This window comes from Terrapene carolina, unplaced genomic scaffold (assembly GCF_002925995.2).
Source record: "Terrapene carolina triunguis isolate 2854851 unplaced genomic scaffold, T_m_triunguis-2.0 Scaffold242, whole genome shotgun sequence".
Taxonomy (NCBI): domain Eukaryota; kingdom Metazoa; phylum Chordata; order Testudines; family Emydidae; genus Terrapene; species Terrapene triunguis.
In genome coordinates, this window is record NW_020664593.1 from 2,927,854 (window position 1) to 2,940,097 (window position 12,244).

The 12,244-nt window shown below is 42.3% G+C and overlaps 1 protein-coding gene across 2 annotated transcripts in view; it reads left to right on the forward strand.

Moving 5' to 3' along the window:
- The window catches only part of LOC112108353 (DNA polymerase theta), a 106,172-nt gene that overhangs the window by 80,613 nt on the left and 13,315 nt on the right, over positions 1-12,244 (forward strand). Inside the window, exons 15-20 of one of the 2 annotated variants that reach the window (XM_026657377.2) lie at positions 1,926-2,044; positions 2,646-2,830; positions 3,627-3,738; positions 5,347-5,471; positions 7,360-7,513; positions 10,201-10,310. In XM_026657377.2, coding sequence (XP_026513162.1) covers positions 1,926-2,044; positions 2,646-2,830; positions 3,627-3,738; positions 5,347-5,471; positions 7,360-7,513; positions 10,201-10,310 — 805 coding nt within the window. The remainder of the gene's footprint in view (positions 1-1,925; positions 2,045-2,645; positions 2,831-3,626; positions 3,739-5,346; positions 5,472-7,359; positions 7,514-10,200; positions 10,311-12,244) is intronic. The other variant, XM_026657378.2, reaches the window with a different exon arrangement.

Here is a 12,244-nt window from a genome sequence, read left to right on the forward strand (position 1 = left end):
CTTGCTAGATTTCCAAGAAATAACAAAAAGACATACAATATATTTAACACATTAATTATATTAAACAGGAAATAAATAAAACAGGGTAAAACATTATTCTCAGGTTCACCAGTGCCCATGCTGATAATACCCATGAATTTCCCCAGTCATGTGTCCTGTTGGTACGCGAACTTTGTAGGGGCCCTTGATGATCTATGACAACGATGTCTTCTATGCAGCAGTTAGACTGACTGGGTTCTGTACAGCCCAAGTGGGATAAGGTAGTAAGTCCCTCTGCAGATTTAATAGGGCAGCAGGTAATAAAATCCCCCAAACCCTTGCCCTTTGGCTTGAGGACACTGTTCAGGGAGTTAAGGGGTCTCCCAAACAATTTCCCTGACTAGCTAACTGAAAGATGGTGACTCATAACTCCATGACTAATCTTCGGGTTCAGAGATGGCTCTGGACTCCTCAGTCACTGCAGAGGGGCTGATGATCACTGCTGGCAGGTATCCTCTTCATGCAGGAGTCGGGCTGCTTCCAGGATTTCCCCTCAACAAAGGGGTGCAGGGCTCAAGGTGCGGATTACAAAACTATACTAAAATTCAAACTTAAGTCTTCCACCCCAGCACTCAGATACACTCACAGCAGGCAGTAGCCCTGGACTAACAGCCAGAGTAGAGCTGGCCATATGGTGACTGATCTCACCTAGAGAGCTGGAGAGCTAACTCAACCTGGCTGGGGGACGTTTTCCCAACAAAGCTCTACAAACGGAGTCACCTTGGAGAGGGAAAGGGCCAAGCTTGAGGGATCTTGCTTTCAGGTCCCCAGAGGCCAGTTCTCAGGGAAAACCCTGCATGCAGGTCTGGGACCCACCAGCTCCCCACAACCAGTCCCGCACATTCCCTGACTGGCTCCAGACTGCTTTCTCCCCTCTCCTGAGCTCCCTGGGAGGGCATTTCACTCCTGATTTGTTGCCGAGCGGACTGAGTCTGCCTTGGCTCCCCCTCCCTACCAGGACAGTGTGCCTCTCCCTGAGCTGCCAGCAGACAGAGCCCCTGGAACCTATGTAATCTCTTTGGGATTACACTTCATTCAAAATTAGAAATGGATTGGGAGGAGAAAAAGCAGGAAAGCTTGTTTACCTTTTCCAAGCTGTAAATAAAAAGGAGGATGAGATCTACTAAATGTAAATCGTGAAGCACATCATGACCAGAAACAATCAGTTCAATTCACTAGTTACAGATAATACCTTGTTTGTTTAATAAATCAGTTTTAAATGCAAAACATGTTTTAATAAACTCTTTGAGAATTGATGTATCCAGCACATATTAAGGTTGTTTTAAGTTTCTTATTAAATATTTTAGAATGCTCTTTCTGTGCTTGTTGAATTAAGTTTTAATTTCTATCCATCCAGAGCTTGACACAAATCACAAAAAATTAATAATCTGGTTGTCACACTGTCTGGAGTGGCTCATGACCATACATTCCAACCTCAGGGCAGACTGTCAAGAAGGAGGGCAGAGACCCCAAGCTGGTTATATATAATATAACTAGATTTCATCAACTCAGTAACAGTGTGAACTCCTAAAGCACTATAACAGTCTTACTATGGAATCAACAGACAGTCCCCATTGGCATTCCAGTCTATCTTGCCACCCAGGCAAGCTGGATTTAGTGATAGATTGTTGCTGTACACCAACAATCACAAAATATTCAGGTGTTTAGTGAGGCCCAGTGGCTATGGCATGAGCTGGCACCTGGTCTGTCAGTGTCACAGATAGTCTGCCAGAGTCAGACCTCCAAGGAACAATACAAAGTTATTATGACTGTTCGTTGTTTTTTGCAAATGGTTAGTCTGATTTTAAAAGTCTCTGTAACCACAGTTGATGCAGCAATAGGCACTGTAAAAAATCAGTTGAATAAACAATGTTTTGTCTCCACAGAGGTAGAAAGCGGTGCAGTACCTTGCCTTGTGGCCTCAAGGTTTTGGCTGATGAAGGAACCAAAGAAAGAGGGATGCCATTTTCTGTTAGCATGAGGCATGCTTTTGTTCCTTTTCCAGGTAATGATTTGGTATTGCACTGTCTTGTATCTTTTCATTGAGTTAAGCACATAGCTAATGAAAATCTAGATCTAGTAGTGAAGGGAGGAAATGCTGTTATGTACATCTTTTTGGGCAGGCTGATTGGCAAAACTCTGAGCAGCAGCAGAGGTAAGCCCTGAAGCTATTCACTGACAGAGGTTGGGACAGGATAGCACAAATGAGTTCTCACCCAGCCTCAAATCAGCTAAAAGTATCTGCAATGGGGTGCAGAGGCATGAGAAAGAGAAGCTACTAGAGCATCATATTGGTGAAAAGCTGTTCAGAACTGGGGCAGTAGGTGTAGTTTTGTGCGCAGTAGTCTGCTTAGCCAAATGAGTCTCCACTGCCTTTGTCCTTGGGCAGTCCTGTATTTACACTTATCTAAAGCTACCAGTGTGAGTGAGTGGAGAAATCTGATTTGGCAGTGTGTTGCGTTTTCTTTGCTTCTGTGTAAATGACGACCCATCAAGGTAGATGAGGATCTGGTTTGTAATTTCTTAGGTGATGGACTTGGACATTATATCTGAGTGTTAATTTATGAAAGGTTATTGTTTGGATTCATTCGGTCTGTTGGCTGCAGGAGGTTTAATCTTGGCTGCTGATTACTCCCAACTCGAGCTGAGGATCCTTGCTCACTTGTCTCGGGACCGCCGGCTCATTGAGGTCTTGAACAGCGGAGCTGATGTCTTCAAGAGCATTGCAGCTGAGTGGAAGATGATTGATGCTGAAGCTGTTGGAGATGAGATAAGGCAACAAGCCAAGCAGGTAGTCTTTTGGTAAAATTTCTAAACTCCATCAGACATAGCAACTTAATGAGTAGAAAGGACTTGATCAAAGTTTATTATTGAAGTAAAGGAGCTCTCTGCCTCTTCAAAAACCTGTTTCCTTTGGCTATTAAATTATAAAATGGGGGAACGTAATAGTTTCTCCACCCCCCCCCCCCCCCAGGAGATAAAATAGTTGCCATGTGGCCTCTATCCAGAATATTTTTAAGCACCCTGTCAGGAGGTTTTGATTGTTCTATCAAAGAAAACTATCTCCAATAAGATGAGAAGCGGGAGATTGGGTTCATAATTTTCTGCAGTCATCAAAATACATTGGGATTTGAGACCAGTATTGTATACTGTTGGCATGAACACATCAGAGCTTAAGCTAATAGCTGCAAATTCTGAAGATTTTCTAGTCTTTTTTCCCCACCCCCATTACTCTTAAGTGGATTACTTGGAAAATAGGTGAAGGGAAGTTGAATTTTTATGGTGCATCAGTTACTTGCCTCTTCTAAAGATAGGATACTGGACTGGATGGACCAGTGGTCTGATATGTCGCAGTAAATCTTATGTTCCTCAGAAGATTCACGCTCAAAATGGTGTCCTTGAAGTGTGTGATAAATGTCATTTCTTCATGAATGCAGAGTTATGATATCCCTAAAGCAACAGGATCCAGACTGAAATCCTAAAATCATATTGGGATTTACTCTTTTCCACAGTTTAACTTTTGTGTTAATTCTGCTCTCTGAATCGCTAACCATGTACTTGTGATCCTGCTGTCTTTTCTCTGACAGATTTGCTATGGAATCATCTATGGAATGGGAGCTAAATCTTTAGGAGAACAGATGGGTATTGAGGAAAATGATGCTGCCTGCTACATCGAATCCTTCAAATCCAGATACCCAGGTAAAGTATATGTTTGTGGTCCTGATTCTCTTCCCCCAAATTCCCTTCCACTCCTGGGACTGGTTCAACTCGTAACTACTTCTGTGCCTAAAGAAAAAGCTTCTCAAGCTTGTACGTGTACACAACGCAATGCAGTCTCTGCTTCCACATATACTCTGTGCCCCTGCTTTGTTAAACTATGTCCTGTAAATTAAATGCCGCATTACTTTAATGATTTTGTTGTTTTGACTGTCAATAAGTCCACCCTGGAAGGTTGATTTTTAAAGCTCCCAACTTAGAATTAGTTCCTTATTAGAACGTGCAGCTTTAAGGATATGTAATATTTCTGGACCTAAGGACTCGATTTGTCATTTGTAAACACAACTAGTCATCTTCCATGTTGAATGATCTTTTCCACATTGCCTTCAGCTTTCATCACATCTTAAACAGTTTTGCTTCTAGCCCTGCCATTTTTATCTGGCTGCTCAGAGTAGCTCCCACACACTTTATATAAAGATATCATACTTTTAAGGAGCATCTCAGGTTTCCTTGGAAGAACTGTCTGAACAGGGGAGTAGCATTCAGAAAATGAGCAGAGGTCAAGTGGGATGAGTCACAGCAAGCTTTAATAGGAGAGCTTGGAGCTGAGCTGGAAAATAATGAAGTGAAGAGTCAGTGCTCCCTCACTGGGTCTGTTTTAAGGTTATCGCTGATAACTTTTGGATTGTCTCCCATCTTTACTGAGGTCCATTAGAATATGACCTCCACTATAATATACAAAGAAAACAGTATCTCATAACATTTCATAATACAGAACACTTACATGTAATACCGATTCAACATACTAAATTACACATATAATATATCAAGTAATTCTGTCTCTATTTTGCGTACTTTTCTCCTTTAGTATATCATGTTGTTTTTAACATTTTCAGTTTTTTTCAAGTCCTTAAAAGAATCTTTCTGAAATCCTAAAACTGGAGGGGTTTTAAAAAATGTAAATCTTTGTCCACTTCAGTACAAGTCTGATTCCCAACTGACAGCACACTCTTACTTGGAGTTTCTTTTTACTTCCCAAGACACATTCTCTCCTTTCCTTGCATTGGATGAGTTCTTTTTCTTCTGAAGATCTGAAGTCACGCTGTACGGGGCATCAAGGGCTCTGATTCTTTTTCTTTCAATTTATTTCCCTCCTCATATATGCCCCTTCAGTGCCACCATGAGTCCTGATTTCCCAGAATAAAGAATAAATAGCAGTGGTATAACATTGACATCCTACCACTTGGAATACAGTTGTGCACAGCTAGCTACAACCTCATTCTCCTCCCAGTCATAATAAACTAACCCAGGAGAGCTGAATATACACCTGAAAGAAAAATCCCTCACTCGCTTCCCCTGTCTCTCTCAGGGGGAATGAGAAGTGTAAGGACTTCCTCTTCTCCACATATTAGTGATGTGATATTTGGGATTCCAAAGCTAGTGTCAGTGCCTTAGCGCAAAAACAAAGTATGGAGTAAACATGAAATACCAGATGTTCTAGCATAAAGAGCACAATATAGTGAGGGAGTGATGGAACTCTGGCAGTAGTGTGGAATGATGGGACATTTTTTCTTTTGTTTCCTTTCCCAGGGATTCAAAAATTCCTGAGGGAGACGGTGAAGAAATGCAGCAGGGATGGTTTTGTGCAGACCATCCTGGGGAGGCGCAGATACCTGCCAGCTATCAAAGATCCAAACCCTTACAGCAAAGCTCATGTATGTTGAGAACCGTTCTTTCTGAACAGTAGAAATTGCAGCTGTACTGGACCACAGTTATTTCCTCACTCTGAAGTAGTCATCAGTGTAAAGGATGGTTATTTGGTTATGGACTTGCTGCTTCTCTGTAACATGACAAAAACAAATGGGCATTTAGATAGGTATACTAACGTTCCTTGGGGGTTCAGCTGGGAACATTTGGCCTGAGATTGAACTCCAGGAGAGACCCTTCTCCAAGATTATTATTATTATTATTATTATTATTATTATTATTATTATTATTTATAATAGTAGATTATATTATAATAATACAATTATTTATAATAGTGCCTATACAGTGCTTGGTGCTTTCTAAATATGGAGGAATGTGCTGTCTCTGCCCCCAAAGAACATGTCATCTAAAAAGATTTATCAATCAAATATTTTTGAACACTTTAAAAATGTCTTCTTTCATCGCACCATCAATGTGGCTTTACCAAGTTCATTCAGGGCATGCATGTTACTCGATTCCATTAGTTCAGTGTTTTCTTAATTACCTTTTTAGAGCTTTTTGCTCATACTCTGAAGTAAATCTACTGCAGCTTGGTGTGCAGAAGTCGTCATGGTTATAACCTCACTTCATGACCCTCACCTAGGAGTTGCAGTGAGTTATTTATTGATTTAAATGGGCACAATTTAAAGAAGTAGAGTAATGTTTAACTCTTTGGGATAAACAAGTCCCACCCAACAGTCCTCATGAATTGCATATTGTCTGGATTTCATCAAAAAGATATTTCAAATTCTACACTTTTGCTAGTTAAAAAAGGGGCCCTTTAAAGGAAAACCGCAGTGACTAGACAGCTGAATGTTTATGAAATATGAAACTATGTATAGAAAATGTTTTGCAAGGTGACTTAGAAATATCTGTCACTGTTTTGCTATTTCCCTAATAGCGAGTTGACTCGGTGGGGGAGCAGCCATTTTCCTGACACAGCGTTATACTTCTCAGTAGGAGGCTCAATGTTATAATTAGGACTCAGTGGAAATCCAGATACCAAATAAATGCATGGAGAAACAGCAGACTTTCAAAATTGATACAAGAAGTTGGTTTTTTAAATTTTTATTTATTTGTTTATTTATTTTACCAAAAAAAAGACTATTTGGTTAATTTAAAAGTTGCTAAATCTTATAGGTGCTACTTGATTAGATTGTGAAGAGAGGCAACTTCTGTTCAATTTTTACTTTTCAAAAATTATATTTAAGACCCTTATAAGATATTTTAATTTGTTTCCTTTAAATTTTCCTTCATGAATTTCAATTAGGAGGGGAAGAAAGAACCACCTGTGAAGAGAATTTTCTTGTTTGAGGAGAGCATTAGTAGAGAGAGCTTTCTTTTATGTGAAAAACCTGCCCCATAACCATAGTAATGTAGCTTGTTTTGGTTTTTGAACAGGTTGTAATGTTCTGACTGGCAGGATTTGCCACAGTAGATCAGACCTCTGATCTGTGAAGTCAAGCATCTTGCTTCTGATGGTATCCTATACTTGATACTTTGCAAGAAGGCACAAGCATCCCATAATGCATCCAACTAGTTGTGTGATTGTCCTCTGCTGGACGAAATCAGATCTCCACAAGTGTGGTGGTCTCCCCGTAATGGCTGGTGGCTGATAAAGGCTTATCAGCCTTAGTACTAATAATTTCAAGTATTTGAAAATTCTTCTCTAGTGACTAGAGGCCTGTGGTTTGTGTAAGAAACTCTGACTTCTCTTCCCCATGCCAGTTTCATGAAGCTGTGTGTCTATTTGTGGTGTCTATTTGTATGTCACCATAGATTTGTTACAAAGTGTGTAACATATGGGGTTTATACCATGGGGTGAGTTTTCAGAGCTGATATCTTTGTAATCCTCAGGCAGAGCGCCAGGCTGTGAACACAGCAGTTCAGGGTTCTGCTGCTGACATTATCAAAACAGCCACTGTGAACATTCAGAGGCGGCTTGAAGCATTCCCCTCGGCAGTGAAGTCCCATGGACATCTGGAGAGCTCATTCCAGAGCAACAGGGCAGGTACGCCTTCATTCTTCTTTATATTTGATGTCAGAAGTCCAAAGCTGATAAAAGTAGCTTAAAATAAAAGCCTGCTATAGCTGGGGGATTTGGGCAAGTGGTGGGGAATAAATGTTTATTTTCTCATACCGGACTGGTCTTTCTTGTTGCGTTGGGTGCGTGGGTGGGCGGGCAAGTCCTAAGGAGGAATGTCTGCTCAGCTTGTGAATGAGAAGAAAATACTCTGATCTGAAAACCCTAATTACCTGAATGGTTCAGGGGGCATATCAGAAATTTGGATCATTGGACTAGGAAAACAGGAGTTCAATTGTGCTAAATTCCATGATGTTACTACTGATTTGTTTAAAGGGGGGGGGGAGGGGAGAGTGCAGATGCTTCGTCTTCAAAGGCAGTGAGAAAACACCAACTGTAACAACAGGTTGGCCAAAGAATATAGTTCCCATTAGATTTCAGTCTGGAGCTTGTTTTTATTTAGGATATAAAGATATGGTACAAAGCTTTTGTCAACATCAATTTGGCCTGGCCACACTACTTATGAATTAGCAGTTTCAATCGAATTATGCAGCTCATTCCCATATGAGTGCCAATAAAACCTTTGTGGCACAAAATATATATGTACATATATATCTACCCATATATTTTAGACATGTTACATTAAGGGTCATAACAATTTTAATTGGTTCTGTATTTCATAGCCCTCCACCTATGTAGTGAGATTGTCCTAATACTGAGAGTCCAATTTACAGGCCTTGGAGAGAGAGCAAATTAATAACTAATCTTAAGAAGGTTCTAAAATTAGTCAAGTAGCTTTTCTTTGCCCCATAATGCCAAGATTAGAAGGTTTGATAACTTGTGATGTGCCAGGGCTATAAATAAATGACATACCGTTCAAATGTGTATGTCTGCATGGAGGGAATTTCCAGTCTTCCAGTAATAAGAAGCATCCTGATGGCTCATGGATTATAAATTTGTCACTGGTGCAGGACTGAACGTTATCCATCTTGCCCTTCTGGAAAGTGTAATTTTAGGAGGGAAAGAAGAGAAACATTTGTAAAAGTTTTTTTTTTTTTTAAATGGTGATGGTTGAAGTTTCTCAGAGGTTTGCAATGTTAGAAGTTGTCCCAGAAGAAGCGAACTGGTGGGCAAGAAGCAGGTGAAGTGGTCAACAGTGCAAATGCTATGCAATTTATCACATGGCTATCCCACCAGAGGGTGTGTGTGTGTTTTATAATAGTCTTTTTAGGTCAGAGGTGGGCAAACTATGGCCCGCGGGCCACATCTGGCCCGCGGGACCCTCCTGCCCAGCCCCTGAGCTCCTGGCCTGGGAGGCTACCCCCCCGGCCCCTCCCCTGCTGTTCCCCCTCCCCCACAGCCTCAGCTCACTGCGCCGCCGGCGCAATGCTCTGGGCGGCGGGCTGTGAGCTTCTGGGGTAGCGCAGCTGCAGAGCCCGGCCTGACCCGGTCTCTGTGCTGCGTGGTGGCAACGGCGTGGCTGTAGCACCGCCAGCCACTGGTGCTCCAGGCAGCGCGGTAAGAGGGCAGGGAGCAGGGGAGTTCAGGGTGGTGGTCAGGGGGTGCGGGTGTGGATAGGGATCAGGGGGGTCAGAGGGTGGGGAACAAGGGTGGTTGAATGGGGGCAGCGGTCCTGGGGGGCAGTCAGGCGGGGGAGGGTTGGATGGGGCAGGAGTCCTGGGGGGGGGCGGAGGGCTGTCAGGAAGGAGATGGGGGTTGGATGGGGTGGCTGGGGGTCTGGGGCCAGTCAGGGGAGCAGGGGATGGTGGATGGGGAAGGAGTCCAGGGCGGGGCTGTCAGGGAGCGAGAAGCAGGGGGGAGTCAGATAGAGGTCGGGGGCTTGCCCACGCCTGGCTGTTTGGGGAGGCACAGCCTCCCCTAACCGGCCCTCCATTCAATTTTGGAAACCTGATGTGGCCCTCAGACCAAAAAGTTTGCCCTCCCCTGTTTTAGGTGTTAGACTACTGAGGATTGAATGAAGCCATTGATAGCCAGTATTTTGTCTGAACTGGAATCTCTCCATTTGCACTCTCACCTGCCAACTTCTGGGTCCCCTTTTTTAGCTCTTAACATGGAGCATGCAGAAGGGATTCTGTTTTTGGCAGGTGTGGCCTGCTAAGATCCCATGTACACATCTGTTGTTTAGTGTTTTGGGCAAGGACTGCTTATGTTTTTCAGTAGTAGTAGCTGCAACTCCAGATCAGTGGAGTTGGCTGAGTAAAGCCTCACTGACTCTTTAGAATTAGCCATTAAAACAATTTTGGAAGCGGAGCCGAATTCTATTTCATTGCCTGAGAGAACATTATACACCAAGTTCTCATTAAACCCAACGTGATTGTGTTTAAAATTTGCTTGTAGAACAGATGGTCTGAGAGAAGTGGTTGTCTTTGTTTTTTTTCCTAATTTACATCTTTATAATTTAAGGCTAGAATGTTTATATTTGAAAAGCTTTGCATTAACATTCTTTATTTCCAGACAGTTGTATGAATATTGATATAATAGCATAATGATGATATTTTATATATGTACCCTTGTGTGCATGGATGTTTTTCATCTTGGAGCTCTGCCATACAATTCTTGTTTGTAGCATTATGAACATATATAGGTCTTTTGGGCTAAAACAGATATGATTATGTGTAATGCTGGTTAGCTGTGTATATCTTTTCCCTGTGTAGGAAGGTTAGAGAGGAGAAGAAACAGAGGGATGTTACAGAGTGGAGGTTTCTTCGTCCTCCAGCTCCATGATGAGCTCCTCTATGAGGTTGCAGAAGATAGTGTAATTCAGGTAGGAGTGTATTTGTTTTTCCAGCCCATGTACTTTTCTATAACAAACCGGTTAGGTTTTCTTTCTAGAGGTCTGTCTTCTATTTCTTGAGATGTCTGCAGACATGCCTATAAGTCTATAAAAACAATGTTTCTCTTAAGGCCAGATGGGTGTAAAAAGAGTAACAATGTTGGGTCCAGGCTCTTTGAGTAAGACAGGAAGTCCCCTGGCTAAAGTTATTAGCTGCTAGCCCAAAGCAGTGCCGCCCTGGCTTAGCATGCTGGTGACCTCTAGTACCTGCAACTTCCTTACTGACTCAGGATGGCGACGTAGCTCCTCTGTGCAGCTGCACTGAATGTGTGTACTCCACCGGCAAGTGGGTAGTTTTTTCTCCTTACTTTGGGGAGTCTTTGAGTTTGGGGGTTTTTTACTTCATGGGGCTGACTTGGCTCCATGCATTGGGTCATTTAATTTATTATTATTTATTTATTATTGTAGTTTAAAATCTGTTTGTGTGGGAAGGAGGATGCTGTGCTGTTGGTGCTTGTCGTCTCTTTCCCTTCCTCAGTTTTTTGTCTTCCCGGATGTCACCAAAGGAGCAGCTTCAAAAAGTGTCCCAGGTGCAATCACAAAATATTTATCACAGGCAAACTTACTCACTGTTTTTATTGCCTGGAAAAGGAACATGGCTAGCTGTGCTGTTCCACCAGTGCCAGAAGTCTCGTGCCGAGAGTATGTGTCTAGAGGCACTCCTTGCTTCATTTATGATCACTGATAAATCCAAAGTGAAGTTAGCCCAGAAGATTTCCAATAACAAATACTATGATATGCTGGAATTAAATAACTCCGTCTGGCACTGAACGCTATGAAAGGCTATGTACCTTGTATACCGTTTGGCAGGCAGGCTAAGCCAATTGGTAATAGGCTCGTGGGAGTGGTTTCTGGATCAAAGAGAAGCAGATGATATCTTTCTAAAGTCGGGCATGCCCAAGAGAGAGATCTTTTCTCCTCTTCTCTCCAGTGAGCACCAAATGCTCTTCTTTCAACACAGCCTTCACTTGACACTTTGTGCAGATGACATCTCCATTCACTACTGGTTGGAAGACGTTTACGTACATCTTTCCTCTCCCATTACTTCCGGTTCTGATTAAGTTGAGGAGATATAAATAAAGATTCCATTATCTTAATGGTCCACCCACTGGCAAATAAGGTTCTCAACTCCATTTAGGACTACCAGTGGCTATTCCCAGAGCGTCTCACTACATCACATCACACAGAACAGGGACACCTCTTGACGTCCTGCTCTGAGATCCCTCTCCTTATAAGCTGTGACTCCAAATCAAGAATATGGTGTTTTTAAGCAAGTGCAGCCTTTTTAGCTGCCTGGAAGAAGTTTGACAGAATGAGATACCAGTTCAGATGGCAAGGTGGCCTGCTATGAAAGTCTGATGTGGATCCCTTCCTGCGCCCCACATGAAAGCTGTTTGGTTTTGTTCTTCACTTGTCAGTCTGCATGAGATATCCTCCCTTAGAGTTCACCTCTTCTATTTTGCCTTTCCATGAATGCACTGAACGTAGACCAGCTTCTGGGACCTATTCTTCAACTTCGTTAATTCTGTCGGTTCATGTTTCTAAAAGGAGATCATTTTCCTGGTGGCAGACATCAACTCCCCAACTGAGAGAGCTTCAGATGGTAGTTGACTGGGCCAACCATTTTTTAAAACTAAGTTTTTAAAGATAGGCTGGTGTTTTAAAAAAAATCCCAAATTCCTTCCACAGGTGTCAGAATTCCACCTTCTGCATCTGGTCAGTAGTCTTCTCCACATTTACATGTCCATTCCAGAGCGGCCTTTCTCCTTAAGACTGATATGAAAAGGTTCCAATTTTTCAATCTGAAGTGGACTAAAGTTCCTTTAGACTATCTGGTCTTCTGTGCTTTGACACTGGATCAATAT